The sequence below is a fragment of the Trichomycterus rosablanca genome, chromosome 20 (assembly GCF_030014385.1).
Source record: "Trichomycterus rosablanca isolate fTriRos1 chromosome 20, fTriRos1.hap1, whole genome shotgun sequence".
NCBI lineage: Eukaryota > Metazoa > Chordata > Actinopteri > Siluriformes > Trichomycteridae > Trichomycterus > Trichomycterus rosablanca.
Genome location: NC_086007.1, coordinates 10620505 through 10643408, shown reverse-complemented (window position 1 = coordinate 10643408; position 22904 = coordinate 10620505). Strand labels below are relative to the sequence as shown.

General features: G+C 38.3%; 1 protein-coding gene across 3 annotated transcripts; it reads right to left on the bottom strand.

The window, feature by feature from the left end:
* Positions 1 to 616: 616 nt before the first annotated feature.
* zgc:162698 (Transmembrane protein 87A-like) lies at positions 617 to 22652 on the bottom strand. 3 transcript variants are annotated; one of them, XM_063016405.1, is made up of 22 exons: positions 22473 to 22652; positions 20394 to 20466; positions 19815 to 19906; positions 19148 to 19267; positions 18973 to 19023; positions 18831 to 18872; positions 17263 to 17340; positions 17098 to 17175; positions 16909 to 17011; positions 15136 to 15197; positions 14406 to 14589; positions 12565 to 12664; positions 12358 to 12451; positions 10253 to 10324; positions 9460 to 9568; positions 8529 to 8587; positions 7503 to 7606; positions 6297 to 6370; positions 5073 to 5134; positions 3940 to 3992; positions 3726 to 3756; positions 617 to 913 (listed from the first exon to the last, which is right to left on the bottom strand). In XM_063016405.1, the coding sequence occupies exons 1-22, from the start codon at positions 22608 to 22610 to the stop codon at positions 872 to 874; spliced, it is 1821 nt and encodes a 606-aa protein (XP_062872475.1). In that variant the 5' UTR covers positions 22611 to 22652; the 3' UTR covers positions 617 to 871. The 3 variants fall into 3 exon arrangements, with proteins under 3 accessions (XP_062872475.1, XP_062872476.1, XP_062872477.1); XM_063016406.1 differs by lacking the exon at positions 10253 to 10324 and adding an exon at positions 9878 to 9946; XM_063016407.1 differs by lacking the exon at positions 17263 to 17340.
* Between the last annotated feature and the right edge of the window lie 252 nt (positions 22653 to 22904).

Genomic DNA, 22904 nt, shown 5'->3' with positions numbered 1-22904 from the left:
ATGGTTCAGTTCACCATTAAATAGCTCAGACATTTAACTGCTGCACACTGACAGATATGCAGACTAATGCTTATTGACCGTAGTCTTAAAAATCCATTTATATTGACAGCTAAATACTGAACTAAATACTGGATGAACTTGGATTAAAAGTGTTCATATACTGTCACAATAACACCCAGGGCGCCCAAAGACCCTTTAACTAGTTTTGACCTTATTGCTTAAGGATTATTAAACAAAAATGTAACGTATAGATAATAAACCCAGCATTAATGTGTCAAATAAAGGTAAACATTAAGCAGTGTATCAGATAAACACCAATTAATGGATAAAAGGTCTTTTAGACACACTGAAACATGTGAACAAAAGCATGGGGTCTTGTTCTGTTGCTAGTCACAGATGCCCAGGAGCAGATTGTTTGTGTGTGTGTGTGTGTGTGTGTGTGTGTGTGTTGGCTAGAGTTCATGGAACAATAAACTCACTTTAGATAAAATTCTTTTCAAAAGCAGTCTGTTTGATTAGTTATACACCAGCTAGATGACACTAATGGTCAAAACACAGTAGGCATGAACACTTAAAAAAACTAAAGATACTACTACTTTAGGAAAAAAGTAGTATGTTTTAATCACATTTTGTATTTATGACATGTAAACAAATGGCAAAGGCAATATTACAGTCAAAGAGGCCAACACCATTCCAGTAATAATAATAATAATATAAATGCAAACAGGCAATACAAGCAAAACAAATAACCAGCCTTCAGTTTGTACCTTCATTATCAGCATCCCATATTTACATAATTTACTTTTTGGGTAAAACCATTGTTCATAGTCACAGACACTCAATATTTACAACATGTACACACACCACACTTCTACTCCATTTTGGACATCTCAAATTTTGTGGTCATGATTTCCTGCAAAATAGAAGAAAACAAAGCCATCAAAATAACATCTAGAAGTTTTAACATAGTATAATATGTGGAAAACCTCTGAGAATTTTATAATACACCGATCAGCCACAACATTAAAACCACCTCCTTGTTTCTACACTCACTGTCCATTTGATCAGCTCCACTTACCATATAGAAGCACTTTGTAGTTCTACAATTACTGACTGTAGTCCATCTGTATCTCTGCATGCTTTGTTAGCCCCCTGTCATGCTGTTCTATAATAGTCAGGACTCTCCCAGGACCACTACAGAGTAGGTATTATTTGAATGGTGGATCATTCTCAGCACTGCAGTGACACTTACATGGTGGTGGTGTGTTAGTGTGTGTTGTGCTGGTATGAGTGGATAAGACACAGCAGTGCTTATGGAGTTTTTAAACACCTCACTGTCACTGCTGGACTGAGAATAGTCCACCAACCAAAAATATTCAGCCAACAGCGCAGCGTCCGTCCGACCAACTCAAACAGCAGCAATAGATGAGCGATCGTCTCTGACTTTACATGGACCAACTAGGTAGGAGTGTCTAACAGAGTGGACAGTGAGTGCTGCTGTGTCTGATCCACTCATACCAGCACAACACTCACTAACACACCACCACTATGTCAGTGTCACTGCAGTGCTGTGATCATCCACCACCTGAATAATATCTGCTCTGTGGGTGTCCTGACCATTGAAGAACAGGGTGAAAGCAGGTTAAAAAGATATGTAGATAAACAGATGGACTACAGTCAGTAATTGCAGAACTACAAAGTGCTTCTATATGGTAAGTGGAGCTGATAAAATGGACAGTGGCTAATCAGTGTATATATAACATACATATGCACACACACCGTATGTTATGTATAAGAGCCTCATTAAAAGTTGGCACAATTCAGTTGGCACAGTGTAGTGAATTCTTGTCTTTGAAGAGGCAAGTCTAAATGGGCTGTGAACCAAACGAGCATATTTAAGGCAAGCTCATCATATCGTTTATTAATCTAACAAAAGCTCCAAAGCCTCTGTGCTCTCATTGTCTTGAGCAGAAAAAAACACCCAGCAGGGAGAGAGAGAGCAAGACTAGACAAGGTGACGTATCTGGCTGAGCCTATCATGATTTGATTTATACATGTAAATGCAGAGCTCGCCCACTTGTGGCCCATCATTGTATTACACAGAAAAACAAAAACATCCTCATTCAAATGGCTTTAACATTTATTCATGATGGATAGTCCTAATGAAGTCTCGGTTTTTAAATAATAATAATAATAATACTCACAGTGAATAATAAATTGTCTATTCTATACTCTAATATTAAATGCTGAATACTAAATGTCCCCATTGCCTTCACAATCTTAAGATCAACAAGGCAGTAATAACTGGGATATCATTTTTGGGTGGGCAACAACAAACAGTGTTGCTTTTAAAAAAAAAAAAAAAAAGGGGCATGTAAACAAGGACATAGTTTCATTTTGAGGAATAAAATTACAGCATCCAATTTTTTAGGGGCATCCAGACCCACCTATTCATGTATTATTTTATATACAGTGGTACCTTGTAACTCAATATCCCCTAAACTCAAAATCTTTGAAACCCAACACCCTTCGTCAAGAAATGTGTACCCTTACACTCAACATTTCCCTTAAACTCAACTCGAGCGCTTGAGTGGTGCTGTAAAACGTCACCAAAGTGCGAATATGAGACGAATCTGCATTTGTGTGGGATAACAGTCAGATCCACTCTGAAAGCTCCACATGTATCTGTGTTTAGCTGGATTTTCCTCACTGTTTCACTTTTAAACTTGTGTTACAGCATGAGGTTCTGAGAAATTGTGAGAATCGACTCTTATCGTTACAAAAAGCTTAATGTGACTTAATGTATTAAAAGAACGACATAGAAACCTCTCTTAATTATTACTGCTCATAAGTTCTCTCCACTAATTACAAAGAATAAGGAAACAATAAAGAAGTTAGGGTAAATAGTAGGTTTTACTGTATTTTATATTGATTTTTATCCGTTTTTTAATTGTATTTCAGTGTTTTTTTTCTATTATATTTGTGTTATTTTCAGTGCGTAAGTGTCAAAAACAACCCCATTATTTTACATTAGTCTACATTTACATTTTTGGCATTTAGCAGACACCTTCCTTTATCCAAAGTGACTTACAGTACAGTTACAGTATACAGTCTGAGCAATTGAGGGTTAAGGGCCTTGCTCAAGGGCCCAACAGCAGCAACCTAGCAGTGGTGGGGCTTGAACCAGCAACCTTCTGATTACTAGTCCAGTACCTTAACCACTAGGCTACAGCTTGCCCTGTAAATCATATCATAAATCAAATCATAAAGCCTACAATATATGCAGCTCCATGGGACCATGGAACGCATTTACAGGTTTCCCATACATCCTTATGGATAAAAAATACCTTTAACCTCAACGCCTTTTAAACTCAACGCCACTCCCAGAAACAACTGACGTTGAGTTTGAAGGTACCACTGTATTTAATAATTAATCATTTAATTATTATTATTTTAGATCCCAGTCAAGAACATTAAATATTAACACAACATGGATCTTAAGTCTTTAACAAGCATTATACAATAGCAAATAAATAAACAATGCATATCAACAGTGAACTAATTTAGTCAACAAAATGACTAATTGCGCGTTCACTCAATAACAGTTGATCATTTATTTATATGATTCATGATTCCAATTAACTGAAAGGCATGGATGAATAAAATGTATGGCCCTGCAACTGTACAAAATGTTATGAGGTGAATGTTTGTTGTAAGTAACGTACCTCATCAGAGTCCAGCAGTGGGGGCAGTGCACTACAAGAACAATTAGACAAAAGGATCACTGAGGTTAAACAGTTTTAGTGTTAGTGTTAACGATAACAGAACATTCAAATATGTGGCACATGTGCACACCAGTCCTATCTGTATGTTTAATAGGACACAACCAAACAAAACTAAATAAAATCATAATGAGTCTTAATAAGTCAGATTACTCACACATCAGCCATTGAAGAAGGAATGTTTTCTTCAACCCATTTTAGATCTTCATCCTGAGGAAAGCACATTTTTTTATTGTTTCCATGACAATACTTGTTATCTTTATTAATCAATCCACCCTGGAGTTAAACAATTCTAGATACAGATAAAGTAAAACAGTGTAACGGTACACTGAACTTCTTTATCGTCAAGCTCAAACTCATCTCACTTAAACAGAGGCAGTTTTATTTAAAACAACACCAGTTCTTTAATGCACACAGATCAGGTCTGTGTCTGTGTTACTGTTTATTTAGCATAACCAATAAGTAAAAAAAAAATTTATATAATGTAATTCTGTAATCATAAAAACAGAGGAGGTAAAAATAAATAGAATCAAAATAATACACAAACAAAAATATAATTGGGGGTTGAAAACACTAAGTTCAATTTATATTAAAAATATTTTGCTATAAAATTATTTTAATGACTACAATATGAACAAATGCTATAGTGTGTATGTGGCCCAAAAGATTTTTGCAAATAAACTAAAATAATAAAATAATAAAATCTTTGAGTGATTGTGTATTTTCTGTATAGCAAAAATTTGACAGGATAGATCTTTCTAAAATGTTTCCAAAATTAATTTGCTTTGTCTGTAAAAAGTAAAGAACAATGAACGCACAGTGTAAATAGTACAAAGAAATTGTAAAAGTATTTTATTTGCTTTATTTCAAGGTAGCAAGTAGTTTTTTCTCCCAGTTAATGTTATGATCCTATGATCTAATATTTATTTGATTAAATAATTATTATTGAATTTTTGTCCTCTTTTTTTCTGGAAACATGTGATTAATTATTTAACTAAATCAAGGCGTTTGAAATCATTTAATCTTAAAATGGACATGAGAACTACTGTACAAGACTTGCTTATAGTGTAAGATTTTACTCTCTGCATTAAGAAAGTCTGGATCACGAACAATATCATGTTGATACCAATTTAAACAAAACTGTTAATATCACTGTTAGAAACCTAAAGAGTGGCAAGTAAATCAAGCTGAATTGTAACAAACATAACTTAGTTAAAGCTGGTTTGATATTACGGATGTATTTAATGTACAGTATGTTCACTTAAGAATGTTTTTACTTACAACACTTACCACTTTGTTAGGCTTTGCACTTCCATTAGCTTCTGTTTTCATGCCCCTCATTTTCACACCCTCTGTAAAAAATAAATCTGGTTAAGTTCTGGTGAATAAAAACTTCCCAACCTATAAAAGTATAGTGGGAGAAATTGGACTGTGGGAGAAAACCGGAGCTCCCGGAGGAAACCCACACAGACACGGGGAGAACATGCAAACTCCACACAGAAAGGACCCAGACCGCCCTACCGAACCCAGGACCTTCTTGCTGTGAGGTGACAGTGCTACCCACTGAGCCACAGTGCTGCCTGAAATGTTAGATGCAATTGACAATTAAAAATATATATTTTATTACTATCTACTGCAGGCTGTTTGCTTAAAATAAATAGATCAATTTCAATTCATTCTAATTAATCCTAAAGATATTTAATAGTGTTGAGATCAGGGCTATAGGCAGGCCACTGGAGTTCAACCACATCAATCATAATTCATGACACTCTCACGTATTTTGCCCCGTCCCAACTTTTTTGACTGTGTTGCAGGCATCAAATTTAGTATGTATTTATATGTACAAAATACAGTTACGTTGACCAGCCAAAACAAAGTAATTTCTCTGAGAATGATCTCCTACTGAAAATCATGAAGAGGAGAATCAAGCAATGGCAACCACTGTTGAGCAGCTGCATCAAGCAAAAAATAGACAATCAGAACTAATAACTTAAATTAATAGTAAAGGTGATGTAACCAGGCTCTGCCATGCTGCCACTGCTGGGCCCTTAAACAAGGCCCTTAACCCTCTCGGCTCCAGGGGCACAGTACCATGGCTGACCCTGTGCTCTGATCTGATCCGAGCGAGCTGGGACATGAGAAGAAAGAATTTTGTTGTACAATACACCTGTATAAGTATATATGACGGAAAAAAAATTCTATTCTATTCAATGAACACAATGGTAAACATGCCTCTGTCCCAACTTTTTAAAGTGTGTTGCAGGTATCAAATTCAAAATGTGTTTATATTTAAAATATAACATTAAGTTGGTCAGTAAAAATAATTAAAATATTTTCTTTGTACTCCTGTTAATTAAGTAAAGGTTCAACAAAATGAACAAATCACAGATTCGTGTTTTTATTGCATATTCCAATGTCCCAACTTTTCCAGAAAAGGGGTTTGTAGGTAAGGAAATGCTATTCATATTAGATTCGTATTATATGCCTTAGACAAGGACATGATCTGATTCTTACCAAAAGCTTCATTCATTAGTTGTTCTGCCTCCTCTTCATCACTAACTTCATCCACCAATGGGCTGAAGGCATATCTGTGGATATTAAACAAAATAACAGAAATCAATGTATACTTCAATTTTTCAAAAACAGTAAAGCATAAATAAATGTCATGTTCTATTTTATTTGTGTTAGTCATGTAACATCAAACACACCGACTGTTTTTTTGTTTTAAAGCATCTAAATAAAGCAGCAGTGTATGTACCTGTCAACCTTATTTAAAGGCCATAATACTTAGATATGCAAGTAGGTAAAGTGTATAGTCCAGATGATGTCAGTAGTCATATTAGCACTTAAAATGTATTAAGCATTTACCAATTTAAACTATTTACAGTGCAAAACTAAAAAAAAACCTCACACAGTCAAATGGCTACAGAAAAGCAATGTTATACTTCTATATGAAATCATTCATTTTAATGCATTAATAAGTAGTACAAGGGGCGACACAGTGGCTCAGTGAGCAGCACTGTCGACTAACAGCTGGAAGGTTCTGGGTTCGATTTCTAGGTGGAGCAGTCTGGGAACATGGAGTTTGCATGTTCTCTCTGTGTCTGTGTGGGTTTCCTCCGGGAGCTCCGGTTTCCCCCACACTCACATGCAAGTGAGGTGAACTGGAGATACAAAATTGTCCATGTTCGTGTTTCACATTAAACTTGTGAATTGATGAATCTTGTGTAATGAGTAACGACCTGTTCTGTCATGAATGTAATCAAAGTGTAAAACATGACGTTAATATCCTAATAAATAAATAAATAAATAAATAATAAAAGTAGTATAAGATGGGTGTGGGTGCTGTAAAATCCCCTTTACTGATTCCCTTTTGATATCGCACAATAGTCACACTAATCTAGTTCAGACCATTAAACATGAGATTACACAAAGGAAACCTGACAACATGTAAAAGATTATTTCATTTATTTAAAAGACATTACCCAACACACACACAACCCATAATAAAGGAATTGCCCTCTTAACTTAGTAACCTTACCAATGACTGCAACCAACTGTACTACATTACTCACTGTATTCAATTGTTTATTTACAGCCATTTGAATTTGCTGTTATACTTTAAATCCCTTTCCAGCTAAAGAATCCCTGCAATTCCGTTCCAAAGATCATTAATCATGTTAATTGCAAACAGATGAAAGGAGATTTAGGTGACCTCACCTCTGATTATTGGCAGATGGTCTCCATAGGAACATGATGACTAGCAAAATAGTAGAAAATAGGAAACGCCAAAATGCATCATCGATCCACAGCTCCCTCCAATCCTACAGCAAACAGGCAGTACAGTATAGTATTTGTAAAGACTATGCTTGGTCAAGTGTAGAGTGACATGTACTTATTATTATTATTATTATTATTATTATTATTATTATTACACACTAACTAATAAAGAAATCTAAAACATATGTCGTGCTTTATTACAGTGGTCCCCGTGGGTTATTACTAGTCCGTGGGTCATTTATTACCAGGCCACACAGTATAAATAATTAAAGGGACAAGCGTCGCCCAGTTGGTGCAGCAGGGAATTCCACTAGCACACCAGTGCAGAGATTCTGAACTCCTTGGTTCGAAACTCAGCGTTGCCACTGATCAGCTGGGCGTCATCTAGCGAGCATAATTGGCAGAGCCTGTAGCAGACACTAATTGGCCACCAGACTATGTGGGTTGGGTCTTCAAACGCTGTGTAAAGACCCTGGTTAGCAGCTAGAGGCACCTGTGCAGAGTGCATGGGCGAAAAGAAGGGGTCCGCTAGGATTGCGCACGGGTCAGAGGAGGAGTGAGCAGCAACATACCCTCCTCAAATGCGAACACACTTCCTTAACACACGCCCCCTCTCTGACACGTGTTTAGTAGCCAACTGCATATCTTTTCACCTGCACGAGGCAAGTTCATATGTGGAACAGCTTTGTGTACTGTGAGCCACACCCTGATCAACTCATTATCCCTCGTCTCTGTGCAGATGCCATCGTAATTGCATCAGCTATGAGGAATCCCCTCCGGCACCCTCGCTTGAACAACAGCCAAACGTTCGTGTAGGTGCCCAGCCTGCCGGGTGGCAGAGATAAGATTCGAACCAGCGAGTTCAGGATGTCAGCTCTGGTGTGCTGTGTAAGGACCCTGGTTAGCAGATAGAGAGGCGCATTGCATGTTGTCTCAGCATTTAAAAGGACATGAAATTGTACTTACAGATTGGCATTTTGATAACTTGAAGGTCTTTGTTGTCCAACCGATAAAAATGCCTGATGCTGAAATAAAATAAAAATAAGCAACAATGATGTAATTTCATTCTGAAGTACACCGATCAGGCATAACATTATGACCACCTCCTTGTTTCTACACTCACTGTCCATTTTATCAGCTCCACTTACCATATAGAAGCACTTTGTAGTTCTATAATTACTGACTGTAGTCCATCTGCATGCTTTTTTAGCCTACTTTTACCCTGTTCTTCAATGGTCAGCCCCCCCACAGGACCACCACAGAGTAAGTATTATTTGGGTGGTGGATCATTCTTAGCACTGCAGTGACACTGACATGGTGGTGGTGTGATGGAGATTTTAAACCTCACTGTCACTGCTGGACTGAGAATAGTCCACTAACCAAAAATATCCAGCCAACAGCGCCCCATGGGCAGTGTCCTGTGACCACTGATGAAGGTCTACAAGATGACCAACTCAAACAGCAGCAATAGATGAGCGATCGTCTCTGACTTTACATCTACAAGGTGGACCAACTAGGTAGGAGTGTCTAATAGAGTGGAACGTGAGTGGACATGGTATTTAAAAACTCCATCAGCATTGCACAACACACACTAACACACCACCACCATGTTATTGTCACTGCAGTGCTAAGAATCATCCACCACCTAAATAATACCAACTCTGTGGTGGTCCTGTGGGGGTCCTGACCGTTGAAAAACAGGGTGAAAACAGGTTAAAAAGGTATGTAGAAAAACAGATGGACTACAGTCAGTAATTGCAGAACTACAAAGTGCTCCTATATGGTAAGTGGAGCTGATAAAATGAACAGTGAGTGTAGAAACCAGGAGGTGGTTTTAATGTTATGGCTGATCGGTGTAACTGTTAAGTCAGATCTGAGAGTTTTGGTGTATCTGTACCTATGACTGCAAAGAGGAGTGTGTTGGTGAAGTGGCGGTAGAGAGAGAGCTTCACTACGTTTCTCCTCAGTCGCAGAAGCTTCATGGTCTGTGCCAGGCTTGTGAAGATGTAACTTATGGTCAAGGACAAAAACACTGGTGTACAGATGTGCTAAATTACAAAATGCATAACTAATCCAAACATAATAAACAGCTGTGGTCATAGTGACTATTAAAATGTAATAAATATAAATTAAGGTGGGATGCAGAATGCTTATTTTGGTATATACGTTTTTCTCAGTTAATGCCTCTTGTAAAGTGCTGTGCTAAAAGGGCAAAGTAACAACACACTATAAAAGGATAGAAGCAACCAGTGCAGCAGTGCATAGACATTAGGAGCTAAGGAAAGACAAGACAGACACGGTGCAATGCAGGATATCCACCAGCAGAGAGCAGAATCCAAAACAGCTAGAGGAATTGCAGCCAGCAATACGAGGTCATCTTCAGCCTGGCAGGAACATAGAGAGAAAGTATAGAAAACAGAGAAAAAGGGGGGAAAGGGGGTCGCTAAATGCCACTTCCTCCACCAAAGGTTGTGCATGCATACATTTAGTGCAGAACAAGCAGACGTGTGGGTAAAGTGCAGTAAAGTGTTGAGAGTAAGCTTCAACAGGGATAGAAAAAGAACTAGCTTTCTAAATGATTTATTCTTATTAAAAAATTTAGCTTTCTTCTGTGTCTGCATAAAGTACATCCCACTGTAATGCGATTGTGCAGTGGTGCCGCGTTAATACAGTGACATATGAAAGGATATCCACCACACAATGCAAGAGTCAGTAACAGCCAGAACAATGTCACACAGTAGCCTGCTGGAGCCCCCCTGCTCCTGTGAGAGAAACAGTCTTAGATTTAAAAGCAACATCAAATCAGCATCCTTGACTTGTTTAAAAATGGCTTGTAATTACAACCCCAATTCCAATGAAGTTGGGACGTTGTGTAAAACATAAATGAAAACAGAATACGATGATTTGCAAATCCTTTTCAACCCATATTCAATTAAATACACTACAAAGACAAGATATTTAATGTTCAAATGGATAAACTTTATTGTGTTTTGCAAATATTCACTCATTTTGAATTTGATGCCTGCAACATGTTCCAGAGAAGTTGGGACAGGGGCATGTTTACCACTGTGTTACATCACCTTTCCTTTTAACAACACTCAATAAGCGTTTGGGAACTGAGGACACTAATTGTTGAAGCTTTGTAGGTGGAATTCTTTCCCATTCTTGCTTGATGTACAACTTCAGTTGCTCAACAGTCCGGGGTCTCCGTTGTCGTATTTTGCGCTTCATAATGCGCCACACATTTTCAATGGGAGACAGGTCTGGACTGCAGGCACTCTTTTACTACGAAGCCACGCTGTTGTAACACATGCAGAATGTGGCTTGGCATCGTCTTGCTGAAATAAGCAGGGACGTCCCTGAGAAAGACGTCGCTTGGATGGCAGCATATGTTGCTCCAAAACCTGTATGTACCTTTCAGCATTAATGGTGCCTTCACAGATGTGCAAGTTACCCATGCCATGGCCACTAACACACCCCCATACCATCAGAGATGCTGGCTTTTGAACTTTGCGCTTTGAACAATCCAGACAGTCCTTTTCCTCTTTGGCCCGGAGGACACGACATCCATGATTTCCAAAAACAATTTAAAATGTGAAGTCGTCAGACCACAGGACACTTTTCCACTTTGCGTCAGTCCATCTCAGATGAGCTCGGGCCCAGAGAAGCCGGCGGCGTTTCTGGGTGTTGTTAATATATAGCTTTCGCTTTGCATGGTAGAGTTTTAACTTGCACTTGTAGATGGAGCGACGAACTGTGTTCACTGACAATGGTTTTCTGAAGTGTTCCTGAGCCCATGTGGTAATATTACAGAATGATGTTGGTTTTTAACGCAGTGCCGCCTAAGGGATCGAAGGTCACGGGCATTCAGTGTTGGTTTTCGGCCTTGCACAGATTTCTCCAGATTCTCTGAATCTTTTGATGATATTATGGACCGTAGATGATGAAATCCCTAAATTCCTTGCAATTGCACGTTGAGAAATGTTGTTCTTAAACTGTTGGACTATTTGCTCACGCAGTTGTTCACAAAGTGGTGAACCTTGCTTGTGAACGACTGAGCCTTTCGGGGATGCTCCCTTTATACCCAATCATGACATTTACCTGTTTCCAATTAACCTGTTCACCTGTGGAATGTTCCAAACAGGTGTTTTTTGAGCATTCCTCAACTTTCCCAGTCGTTTGTTCCCCCTGTCCCAACTTGGAACATGTTGCAGGCATCAAATTCAAAATGAGTGAATATTTGCAAAAAAAAATAAAGTTTATCCGTTTGAACATTAAATATCTTGTCTTTGTAGTCTATTCAATTGAAAATGGGTTGAAAAGAATTTGCAAATCATCGTATTCTGTTTTTATTTATGTTTTACACAACGTCCCAACTTCATTGGAATTGGGGTTGTAGGTTGCGAACTGCAAAATTCTGAAAATCGCACCATGAAATCAGCCTTTTTTGCATTTTCCCCCAGTTTTCCTCACAATCTAGTCATATCCAAATACCCGAATGCATTTCGCTTCCTCTGTACTGATGTTGACCTCAACTCTGACTATGGAGACCCGTGACTAACACACCCCCCTACCCACCGTGCCGCCTATTTCAGGGCTGTTGATGTTTATTTCAAGTTCTTTTTCAAGTAAACTTAATGAGCTCCTACTACACCTACATGAATGTAGTTGCTGCAGGTTTTTGCGTGTGTTGTGAAACTCTTATATAAAAACTATAACTAATAATTTAAAAGCATTGAATGTTCGAGGCAGCTTTAATTCTAAGCTGCATTCTTAAGACTGTGATGCTTCTTACCGAGTTGACTCTAAGCACTCCCTCTACGATCGAGAAGCTAAGGTAGAGCAATCCAACTCCCACAACCCTGTGCAACAAAGCTCCCAGCCTAGGTCTGCAAAAAAACAGCAAACACAGGATCACTTGCAACATAAAACCTAAGAAAAGAATAAGTGATCTGATCATATCAATGAATATCAATCATCCAGAACAGTCACAATGACTCACTTGACAATGCCATAACCAAGGCTGGCAATAATGACAAGCACCCGAGCCAGAGTCCGCTTCACAGCAGAAAGCACCTCAGCAAACACCACCGCACCCTGGACTAGAATGTAAAACAAACACAGGCAAAATCAACCTGAGGAATCTACAAACCCTATTGTTTTGTAAAATGCAATTAAAAAAAAAAGGAATATATGATTTGGTGATTCTCTGGAATCTTTACTTTAGAATTTTAAGCACTTCAAACCAGTTGGGACAGGAAAATATGAGTAAAAGGTTTTTAGAATATTCAAATTACAGCATTCCACAATGATCAGGTGAATTAGTAACAGGTATGAGAATCATGACTGGGTATAAAAGGATCAGTCTTATGGGTCGTGACTAACAACTTTGTGTACCAAGAAGTACCAATCCATTTTAAAAGAATATTTCTCAATGAGCTCTCAGACGGCACTGAATTAGAAACCGACACTACTGTACTCAGAAGTACTTCAGAAAACCGTTGTCACTGCTGTATCAAAAAGTGCAACCTGATACTCTGAAAGAAAGCTATATTTCATCCAGAGCACACTCAATCTCTGTGTGACTATTTAAAAACCATAAAACCGCTTGTTTGCTTTAATAAATGATATATGAAACATTAATAAAGGCAAACAAATGGTAGAATTTGGTGTCTTTACTGAGGCTTAGTCGTTATTTGGTTTGTTTTCAGTATATGTCATTAAATAGTTTTATGTTAAAACTAGGGCTGTCGAAGTTAACGCGATAATAACGCATTAACGCGATCTCAATTTAACGCGATTTAAAAAAATTGTGCCGTTAACGCAAATTCTAATGGCCCTGCGAGTCATCCGTAGTTCATGTTGAGGCTTGCCACCGTTTTTCATTTGCGGTTTGTTATCATAATGTAACCGAGCGTCGTAGTGATGCACTTGCTTAATAAAGAAATAAATACACGCTATATTCACAAGTTGTCGGGAGCAGAACACTTTTATTACTTTTTCTGTTACGGTACCGAATAGCGGACAGCTAGAGTCGTTAGCCAAGCATGCTATTCCATGAACTATGGAAGCCCCAAAGGGTCAAAACACACTCACTTCGTGTAGAAACGTCCATCAAACCATTGTCACGATACAACCACAGAAAAGTCTGTTACAATAACTACGCCTTATCCCACCTAAAGCACCGCTGATCTACAATGTTTGCTGATGGAGAAATTCTAACCTACAATCTGACATTTATACGAAGTCAAGGGTCTCTGCTGGATAGTATTACTGCCTAGTATGTGAGTGAATAAAACAACCTTACAGTTTTCTCTTGTCCCAGCAGTTTTTAACATAAGTACATTTAGCATAAAATGTGTTCACCATTTTAATTGTAACATTGCACTTAAAAATCCTTGTTTTCTTCTTCTTTTTTTTTTTTTATGCGATTAATCGCGATTAACTATATGAAATTCTGAGATCAATCGCGATTACAACTTTTAATCGTTTGACAGCCCTAATTAAAACATTTATTTATCTTGGGGGTTGTTAAATTAGTTGCACATATGGTTTAATAACTTCAGAGTGATCAACTTTAAATTTTGCAGTGCAAAACAGAGTATAAGGGTTTATTTTAAGTAGCCTTTCCATAATAAAAAGAAAACTAAACTTTTTTCAAAAATGTTTTTCCCAACAACACATTTTCCAGAACTGTTTGATTGGGTATAAAGGAAGATACACCAAAGGCTCAGTCTTTGCAACCAACTATAGGTCGTGACTCCCCGTAACATACATGTCCCTTTAAAATGTATGTAATTGTTTGACTTGCAGCTGTAAATATGGATGGCTTTATTTAGTTACCTGAGAGTCCATCATAACGGATGCTCTGAAACTCTGCATAGTAGACAGCTTTCTCTAGCATGCCCAGAAAAATTACCCCTCCGATCCAGAACTGTATCCGCAACAAGTCTCTCCAGTAGCAGGCGGACAGTGCCAGCCAGAAAACTCCAAGCAGCACGTAAATGATGCACATCACCATGTAGAACTAAGAGTGTATTACCAAAAAAAGAAACAATTAAAAGGTTTCAAAGTACAGAAACTACACTTTACGGGTTCATTTTATATGTTTTATTTTATAGACTACAAAAACAGTCAGTAAATCTGGGTTTAGGCTTTATTAAGAACTTAATTTCGACCAGGGGTGTCAAACTCATTTTCACCGAGGGCCACATCTGCATTATGGTGGCCCTCAAAGAGACAATTTTAACGTATCCTGCTGTGATTGCAGTCTGCCTTTTAAGTCTTGGACACGTTGTTTTTCTTGGAGGCTAAATTATGTGTTTGGTGTCAAAATGCCAAAGTCAAAATGCACAGACTTGAATTCACTTTCCTATCTTTTATTAAATTACCTCCTTCTGCTTCAATTTTCTCTTCTTGTACATTTTGGGATTATTTGTAAATCTTTCTCAACATCACTTGTTGGAAAACCGCCTCAGTTAAACGCAAAACAACAAACATAACTTGAAGTTTATGTTAAAACATAAACATAATGATGTAAAAAAAAAGGGCCACCAAGTAGTGAGATACTTACAATCATTAAGGGCCACTGTGAGGCTGAGATATACTGATGAGGCCCCGACATTTTAACTTCCACTGTGAACATACAAATACACTTTGACACTTTGAAAAATGGCAAATGCACATATGCAGTGGGTTCCGAAAATATCCAAACCCTTTTACGTTTTGTACCAAAGGTCACTTTAAAAGAGATCCAAAAGGATTCATCTCTGTTGGACACTTCATAAATCTGGCCCTTAGTGTAGGAAGTCACTGTTAAGTAAAAACCATATGACAATCCTCTTGGTGTTTGCGAAATGGCAGGTTGTTGTTGTTGTTGAATTCTTAAAGCCAGCTGCTATGGCTATTATCATGGCTGAATAATAGATTTAGTCTTTTAACGTCTAAGTGGTGGGTCGATTTGCTTTCTTTACCTGTGTGTACGGGGATTAGAGTGATTGTGTAACAATGAGGGTGTAGAGTTTTAATTGTTTTTTCCTTATATTTTCTTATATGGTGTTTTTAAGTGCAAGTGCTTCCAAGGACTTAAGCAGTTTGGGGGGGGGGGGGGGGTGTATTGAGGGGAAGATTTCCTTGTAGCTGTTCGTATTGTAGAATTTTGTTCTGATGGCGTTCATCTGTTGGCATTATGAGAGGATGTGTTTAATAGAAGTTCTTGATCCACAGAATGGACAAGTGGGGGCCTGGTCTCCTTTTAGCAAGTAGATATGGGTCAATTTGGTGTGTCCTATGTGGCATCTTGTGTAGATACATTGTTTCCATCGTTTTTGGGGTATTGAGCTTTATCTGTTTTTATGGTAGGGTGGATATCTTAGAGTTTGTTGGTGGTGAGTTTCAAACTGCAGGTTAAGGACTCTGGCAACATGAGGAAAAATATTTTCTAGTCTGGAAATTGAAAAATTTGGGTAGAACAACAAACACTTAGATTGGAAGCACTTAGATTAGACAAAACAGGCACCTCATGTGATCTGGCTATTACCATCCCTGTGGGGATACATGGTGAAAGAATTATGCCATGGGATGTATCTCAGCAGCCAGGACAAAAAACTGGTAAGAATTAAGGCAAATTAAGGAACATCCTTAAAGAAAACTTAAACTGGGGCGACAGTTCCCCTTTCAAAACAACACTGACCCAAAGCATACAGCCAAATGCCACAGAAATTGCTCCAGGCAAGTATCTAAACGTCAATGAGTGGCCCAGGTTGTAAACTCTATCAAACATCTGTGACAAGACCTAAAGATGGCTTGAGGATCTGCTATGAAGTATGAAATAAACTGCCCAAATCCAGGTGTGCAAAGCTTGTAGAGGCCAATTCAAGAACAGTTGCAGCTGTAATTTACATTTATATTTTCAGCATTTAGCAGACGCTTTTATCCAAAGCGACTTACACAATGAGCGGAACACGATGAGCAATTGAGGGTTAAGGGCCTTGCTCAGGGACCCAACAGTGGCAACTTGGTGGTGGCGTGGCTTGAACCGGCAACCTTCTGTTTACTAGTCCAGTACCTTAACCACTGAACTATCACTGGCCCACAATTAATTCCTGCCAGATGTACTACATAAATGGTCTGAATAGTTTTGTAGATAAGAGATTTTGGTTGTCACATTGACATTTTGGGGTATAAGGTGTAGATTAATGGGCAAAAATAGAAAAATAGCATTTATGTCTATATTTCAATTCACAACAAAATGAAGTGTGCAAAAAGTCAAAGAATCTAAATGCTTTCTGAACCCACTGAACCTGTAATGTGACTTTTGTGTCATGTTTGGCATTTTTAATCTTACACGTAACGCTCCATTTTGTTTCTGTAGGCGGTTCAACAAAATGTATGATGAACATGTAGGGGCTGTCCTCCCATGTCTGCGCCACCGTATTGTGTAAAGAGCTCTGGCACAACAGAAAAAACAGGGGTTTAAATGAAGACGCCCAAATCAAAGACGGCAAAGAGTCGGTTGTGTGCCGATATGGCCCACCTGATCCTTGACAGCCGTCATAGGTTTGCCTTTGCTTTCCACAGCCTTGCTTGATTCTTTTGCAGCCTCATCTGGAACCTTTAAATACGTTTTTTGAAATGCTTAATGGGATTCAATGATCAACTGTATAAACATACACTTGACCAAAAAACTGATATGGCTCACCTGATCCTTGACAGCCATCATAGGTTTGTCTTTGCTTTCCACAGCCTTGCTTGATTCTTTTGCAGCCTCATCTGGAACCTTTAAATATATTTTTTGAAATGCTTAATGGGATTCAATGATCAACTGTATTTAATAATTGCGATTATATATATAAGCTACTGTTACTGATACTTCCACAAAGTTACATTAAACAGATTTCTTAGCCCACAATAAACTTATCTAAAAACATACACTTGACCAAAAAAACACTGTTCCAATCATTTAGTCACAAAAACCAATTGCAAAAATTAATGGCTGCTAATGCCTAGTATACACTACATGATTTTTGCCCTGATGCCTTTGGCTCTTGATCGCTATGTGTGAACTGTTCAACGTCTCGATCCGAGTGGCTCACCAAGCACTTGCAGATCGCTCGCAGACTCAAGAAAAATATCTACCGTGCTAAATATCTGGACTCAAAATAATGTAGTGTGAAAGGTGTTGCGATCAGGTTGTAAATACTATGAACACAACATACAGAAGGGAAACCCTGGTGGAGGAGTGGGTGTGGGGCAGAGGCATAATATAGTTTCTATCAGAAAAACTATGGCACACCGCTCAGGTGGCGCAGCGGTAAAAACACACACTGGAACACCAAAGCTGGGATCTCGAATACATCGTATCCAGACTCTTGTTCAGATAAGGGTGGGATATTAAAAAGCTGGATAGGGACTCTCTAATAACTAATGCAATTACGACCTCTGCTGGCTGATTGATGGTGCCTGCACAGAGACGGGAAAAAAATGCTGTCCGGGTGTGTCTCTCCATACACAGTGCTGATCCGCATTGCACTCGTCAAAGTTTAGGTGACAAAATGAATACGACTGTTGCCCACGTGTCGGAGGGGGCATGGGTTAGCTTCGTTCTCCTCAATCAGAGCGGGGATTGGCATTGGTGGAGAGGAAGCATGACGCAATTGGGCAATTGGATGCGCTAAAAGGGAGAAAAAGGGGGAGAAAATGCATAAACAAAATCTATGTATATAAAAAAAGAAAACTATGGCATACAAGCTTTACAGTATTTGTGACTTATTGTTCATGTCAAACCATAATGCCAACGTTGCACTGCAAAAAATATTTATTTGTCTTCCAACTCTCTCTGCAGAACAGACAATCCCTGCTGGCCGCATAGCCAAATCCACTCCTTCAGCCAGAGTCAATTATTTTTCCTACTTGCTTTTACTCTACACATCAACGCACAAACAATTTTAATCGCTCGCTTCTCGTTGACGTGCATTTTTGGACATGGTATCATTATACCCCTTGTCACTTCTCGCGTGTTTTCGTAACAAAATGTAGTTTGGGATACCAGATAGGCTCGTCTGAGTGTGTGACCCCCTATCGCCGATCAGTCGTGTAGTGTGAAAACCACAACCACTCCCGATTACAAGAGATCAAATTGTGTAGTGTAACTATACAGCAATCCAAATAACTTGAAAATCGTGTAGTGTGAACTCGGCATAAGATAAACATTCTGTGTGTGTGTGTGTGTGTAAACTGTCATTTTTACTGTGTCTTAAACCCATTTACCTCTTTTTCTCTCTTCCTTCTTTCTGGAGTATCCGGTGGTTTCTAAAAACAAATAAAGATTATTTATTCAGCAGAAGTTTACATAAGATAAGGTTTTTATTGCCTTCTGACAATATATGCTAGAAAAACTGGTTCTTCCTACCAACTGTAGAGTTTTCAACATTATTGGCTTATCAGGCACTGACACAGCCAGCTGTAACAAAGTCAGAAACTTAAATAAAACCAGTTGCATGGTTGAATGATTGAACCAACAACTATACATCACTAATTTATTATAAGCATTTTTAACAAGCATATTAAATAAAAGTGTAACATACCGTATTCATGGTCATGTGTGGCTGGCACTGGATTGGATCATAAAAGTGGATGATATAGTAACCACTATCTCCCTCTCTGACCACTGTATTGCTGTTAAAGTAATCTTTTGCTTTTTGAGCCTATCAAAACAGAAATGACATGAGTAGAACTGACTGACAGTTATTTTAATTTAAAATGTTGATGATGATGTAACAATTAATACTAGGGATGTAGCGATACACTCTACCCACAATGCAACGCGATTCATGATACTGGGTTCACAATACGATTTTTTTAACTGAAATTGAAGACAAATTATGACAAAGTTTCCTTTTATTATTTCTCTTAAAAAAATAAATAAATAAAATACTGTATTTGAGATTATCTTTTATTTATCTAAATAATGAATGCCCTTTTATTTCTGAGGTAGGTACAAACTATGAAAAACAATTTTGAATTAAGCCCAATTTGGCTGAAAAACCCTGAATTTGGCAACCAGGCGTATAGCGCCAGTGATGTCAACCAGGCGAGGTGTATAGCGCCTCTGCTGTTAAAAGTGAATATGGATTCATTTTACATGTCCAATCGATTTGAATCGTGAAATTTTTTAATCGGTTATTAACTGCCTTGTGGTGCATCGTTACATCCCTAATTAATACGATACAACAGAATAAGCAGTCTACTTACGTCCAAGCCAAACACTTCATCGTAGCATCGGGAGCTGCGCAGATACCACGATATGCTCAGGTTTACAGAAGAACTGCAGTTCTCATTGAGCCCTAAAAACAAATGTAAACATGAAATATGATTCAATAATATTAAGTCGTTTAATATTTAGTCCAAGGACCCCAGGGAGTCTGTGATGCATTGTTAGGAGACTAACATTTTATTTATAAATTTAAGGGATTTAACATTAATGCATATTAAATTATTAAATATTAAAGTCATAAGTACGTATGGGCGTGGCTTGGTGGGTAGCAAGTCGGTGACTTCTAGGTGTCAATGTAAATAGGGCTAGTTTGGATGGCCATATGTAACCCAGACACTATGTTATAGTTAATCATTATAATTAATGCAATCAATAAATGCTTTGGGTATTTTTATTTTTGAATGTTTTAAAAATGTGGCTACTTCATCAGCTGAACAGATAAAATGCTTGTAACATACTTATTAAATACTGTTTTTGGAATTACAAAAATGTGAAATTACATAAGGAGTCCACAGGGAAAAAAAACTATGGGTAGATAATGATAAATGCATACTTACATTTTAGTTCAATAATAGAGTTATTAAACATTGTCTTTGGAAAATAGAAGTAGCTTTGTGTCTTTATCAAATCCTGCAATGCAAAAGAGAGAGCAAATGACATTTTTAACGTCATGTTATGTAACTTTGGTAACATTCATGACAGAAACGGTTCACAAGTTTAATGTCAAACACAGTCAGGGACAATTTTGTATCTCCAATTAACCTGACCATATCTTTGGACTGCAGGAGGAAACCAAAACTCCCGGAGGAAACCCACGCAGACATGAGGAGAACACGCAAAGTTCACACAGAAAGGATCCAGACCACTCTACCTGGTTACTCCACTGCACCAGAACAGGTTACTAGTTAAAAACCTTTCAAATTTCTCTCAATATTTATATAAAGACTATCACAAGTATTCATTATTAAGTGGTAGGTTATACATAAGAAAGAAAGTTTGGTTGAAGGCCAAATCAGTGTTAACAAAGATGAAGCCTCAACCCCACTTAACACCTTAAAAATAAATTGGAGTCTAGAAGTCTGTTCATATCTACTGTACATTCTAACACTAACTGCATTCTAACACTATGCAAAACTTGTTAGGGACATGAATTACAATCGTGTTTGCAAATGCTTTTTTTGTGACTGAATGACTGAAACAATACTCATTTATCCAAAATAATTCTATACGCTTACTGGAAGTTTTCTTAAAATAATATGATGGCTGAAAAAACATACAAACTTATTTATTTATTAGGATTTTAACGGCATGTTTTACACTCTTTGGTTACATTCATGACAGAAACGGTAGTTACGCGTTACACAAGATTCATCAGTTCACAAGTTTAATGTCATACAGAGTCACAGACAAAGTTGGTGACTTGTGTGTGTCAATTTAAATAGGGATAGTCTGAATGGCCAGATGTTTGTTTGTTTGTTTATTAGGATTTTAACGTCATGTTTTACACCATGGTTACATTCATGACAGGAACGGTAGGTTATATCGAACACAGTCATGGATCATTTAGTGTCTCCAATTTACCTCACTTGCATGTCTTTGGACTGTTAAAGGAAACCGGAGCTCCCAGAGCAAACCCCACGCAGACACGGGGAGAACATGCAAACTCCACACAGAAAGGACCCGGACCGTCACTCCTGGGGATCAAACCCAGGACCTTCTTGCTGTGAGGTGACAGTGCCATCCACTGAGCCACATTCAAACTTACATTATTAATTTATATATTTATAATATAATATAATTTCAGTTTGTCATAGCCTTTTAATTCCTTAATATTTATAATGATTAACTATAGCATAGTGTCTGGATTACATCTGGCCAGGGGCGGTAGCACTGTCGCCTCACAGCAAGAAGGTCCTGGGTTCGATCCCCAGGTGGGGCGGTTTGGGTCCTTTCTGTGTGGAGTTTGTATGTTCTCCACGTGTCTGCGTGCGTTTACTCCGGGAGCTCCGGTTTCCTCCCACAGTCCAACGTGAATTGGAGAGTCTAAATTGTCCATGACTGTGTTCGAGATAGCCTTGTGAACTGATGAATCTTGTGTAATGAGTAACTACCGTTCCTGTCATGAATGTAAACAAAGTGTAAAACATGACGTTAAAATCCTAATAAACAAACATCTGGCCATTCAGACTATCCTTATTTACACTGACACACACAAGTCACCAACGTTAGTCCATCATAATGTCTAACAGTGAATAAGAATGACATTTCTGTGTCATTATATGTGAAAGTCTTTAACATAGTATCATTCAGTCACTGAAACAAAAGGTTGGAGAACTTAAATCCAGACTGTCATGTCATACATGTCCTAAACCTTACACTTCGTCTGACATGAGCAGTTAGCAACCGGCTAACCTGCACTGCTTACTAAACCTAGATAGCATGCTAGCTAAATGCTACCAGGAAGTAAACTCGCTGACTATATAACACATAATAAGAAGTGGTTAGCTTAGTCAGCAGCAGATTCTGGAAGCATGACCAACTGACATATACATACAGAACAGAGCTGCTTATAATCAATCAGTTAAACAGATATTCAGATAGCTAGAATGCAGTGTAAGAAATGCTAATGGACTTACGCTGTCCACATTGAGGATCCATTTCCCCGGTTCTGATACAGCATTAATCGGTGCGATCGCTATAAGAGTGAACACTAATAAAAGCAGTGTGCTTCTCCGCTGTGTTAATGATAAACACTGCGCCGGGAACGTTGACATTTTGTCAACTAGCAGCACTGACAACTCGTTCTCCTAATACTATCCCCCAACTAGAGTGCAGTGTTGTGACGCCACTCGGGGGCGGGGTGTGTAAAATCACGTGGGTCATACACACACTAATATACTGTACAGTATATATACAGTACTGTTTCAACACTCACTGTCCATTTTATCAGCTCCACTTACCATATGGAAGCACTTTGTATGCTTTGTTAGCCCCCTTTCATGCTGTTCTTCAATGGTCAGGACTCTCCCAGGACCACCACAGAGCAGGTATTATTTGGGTGGTGGATC

Excerpts from the sequence above, each read along its gene's own strand:
- zgc:162698 (XM_063016405.1), bottom strand. The coding sequence starts at position 22,610 with ATGTCAACGTTCCCGGCGCAGTGTTTATCATTAACACAGCGGAGAAGC. Across the intron at positions 19,907-20,393 it reads CTCTATTATTGAACTAAAAT|GGCTCAATGAGAACTGCAGT; the intron begins GTAAGTATGCAT and ends ATTTGTTTTTAG. Across the intron at positions 7,607-8,528 it reads AGTTATCAAAATGCCAATCT|GATTGGAGGGAGCTGTGGAT; the intron begins GTAAGTACAATT and ends TGTTTGCTGTAG.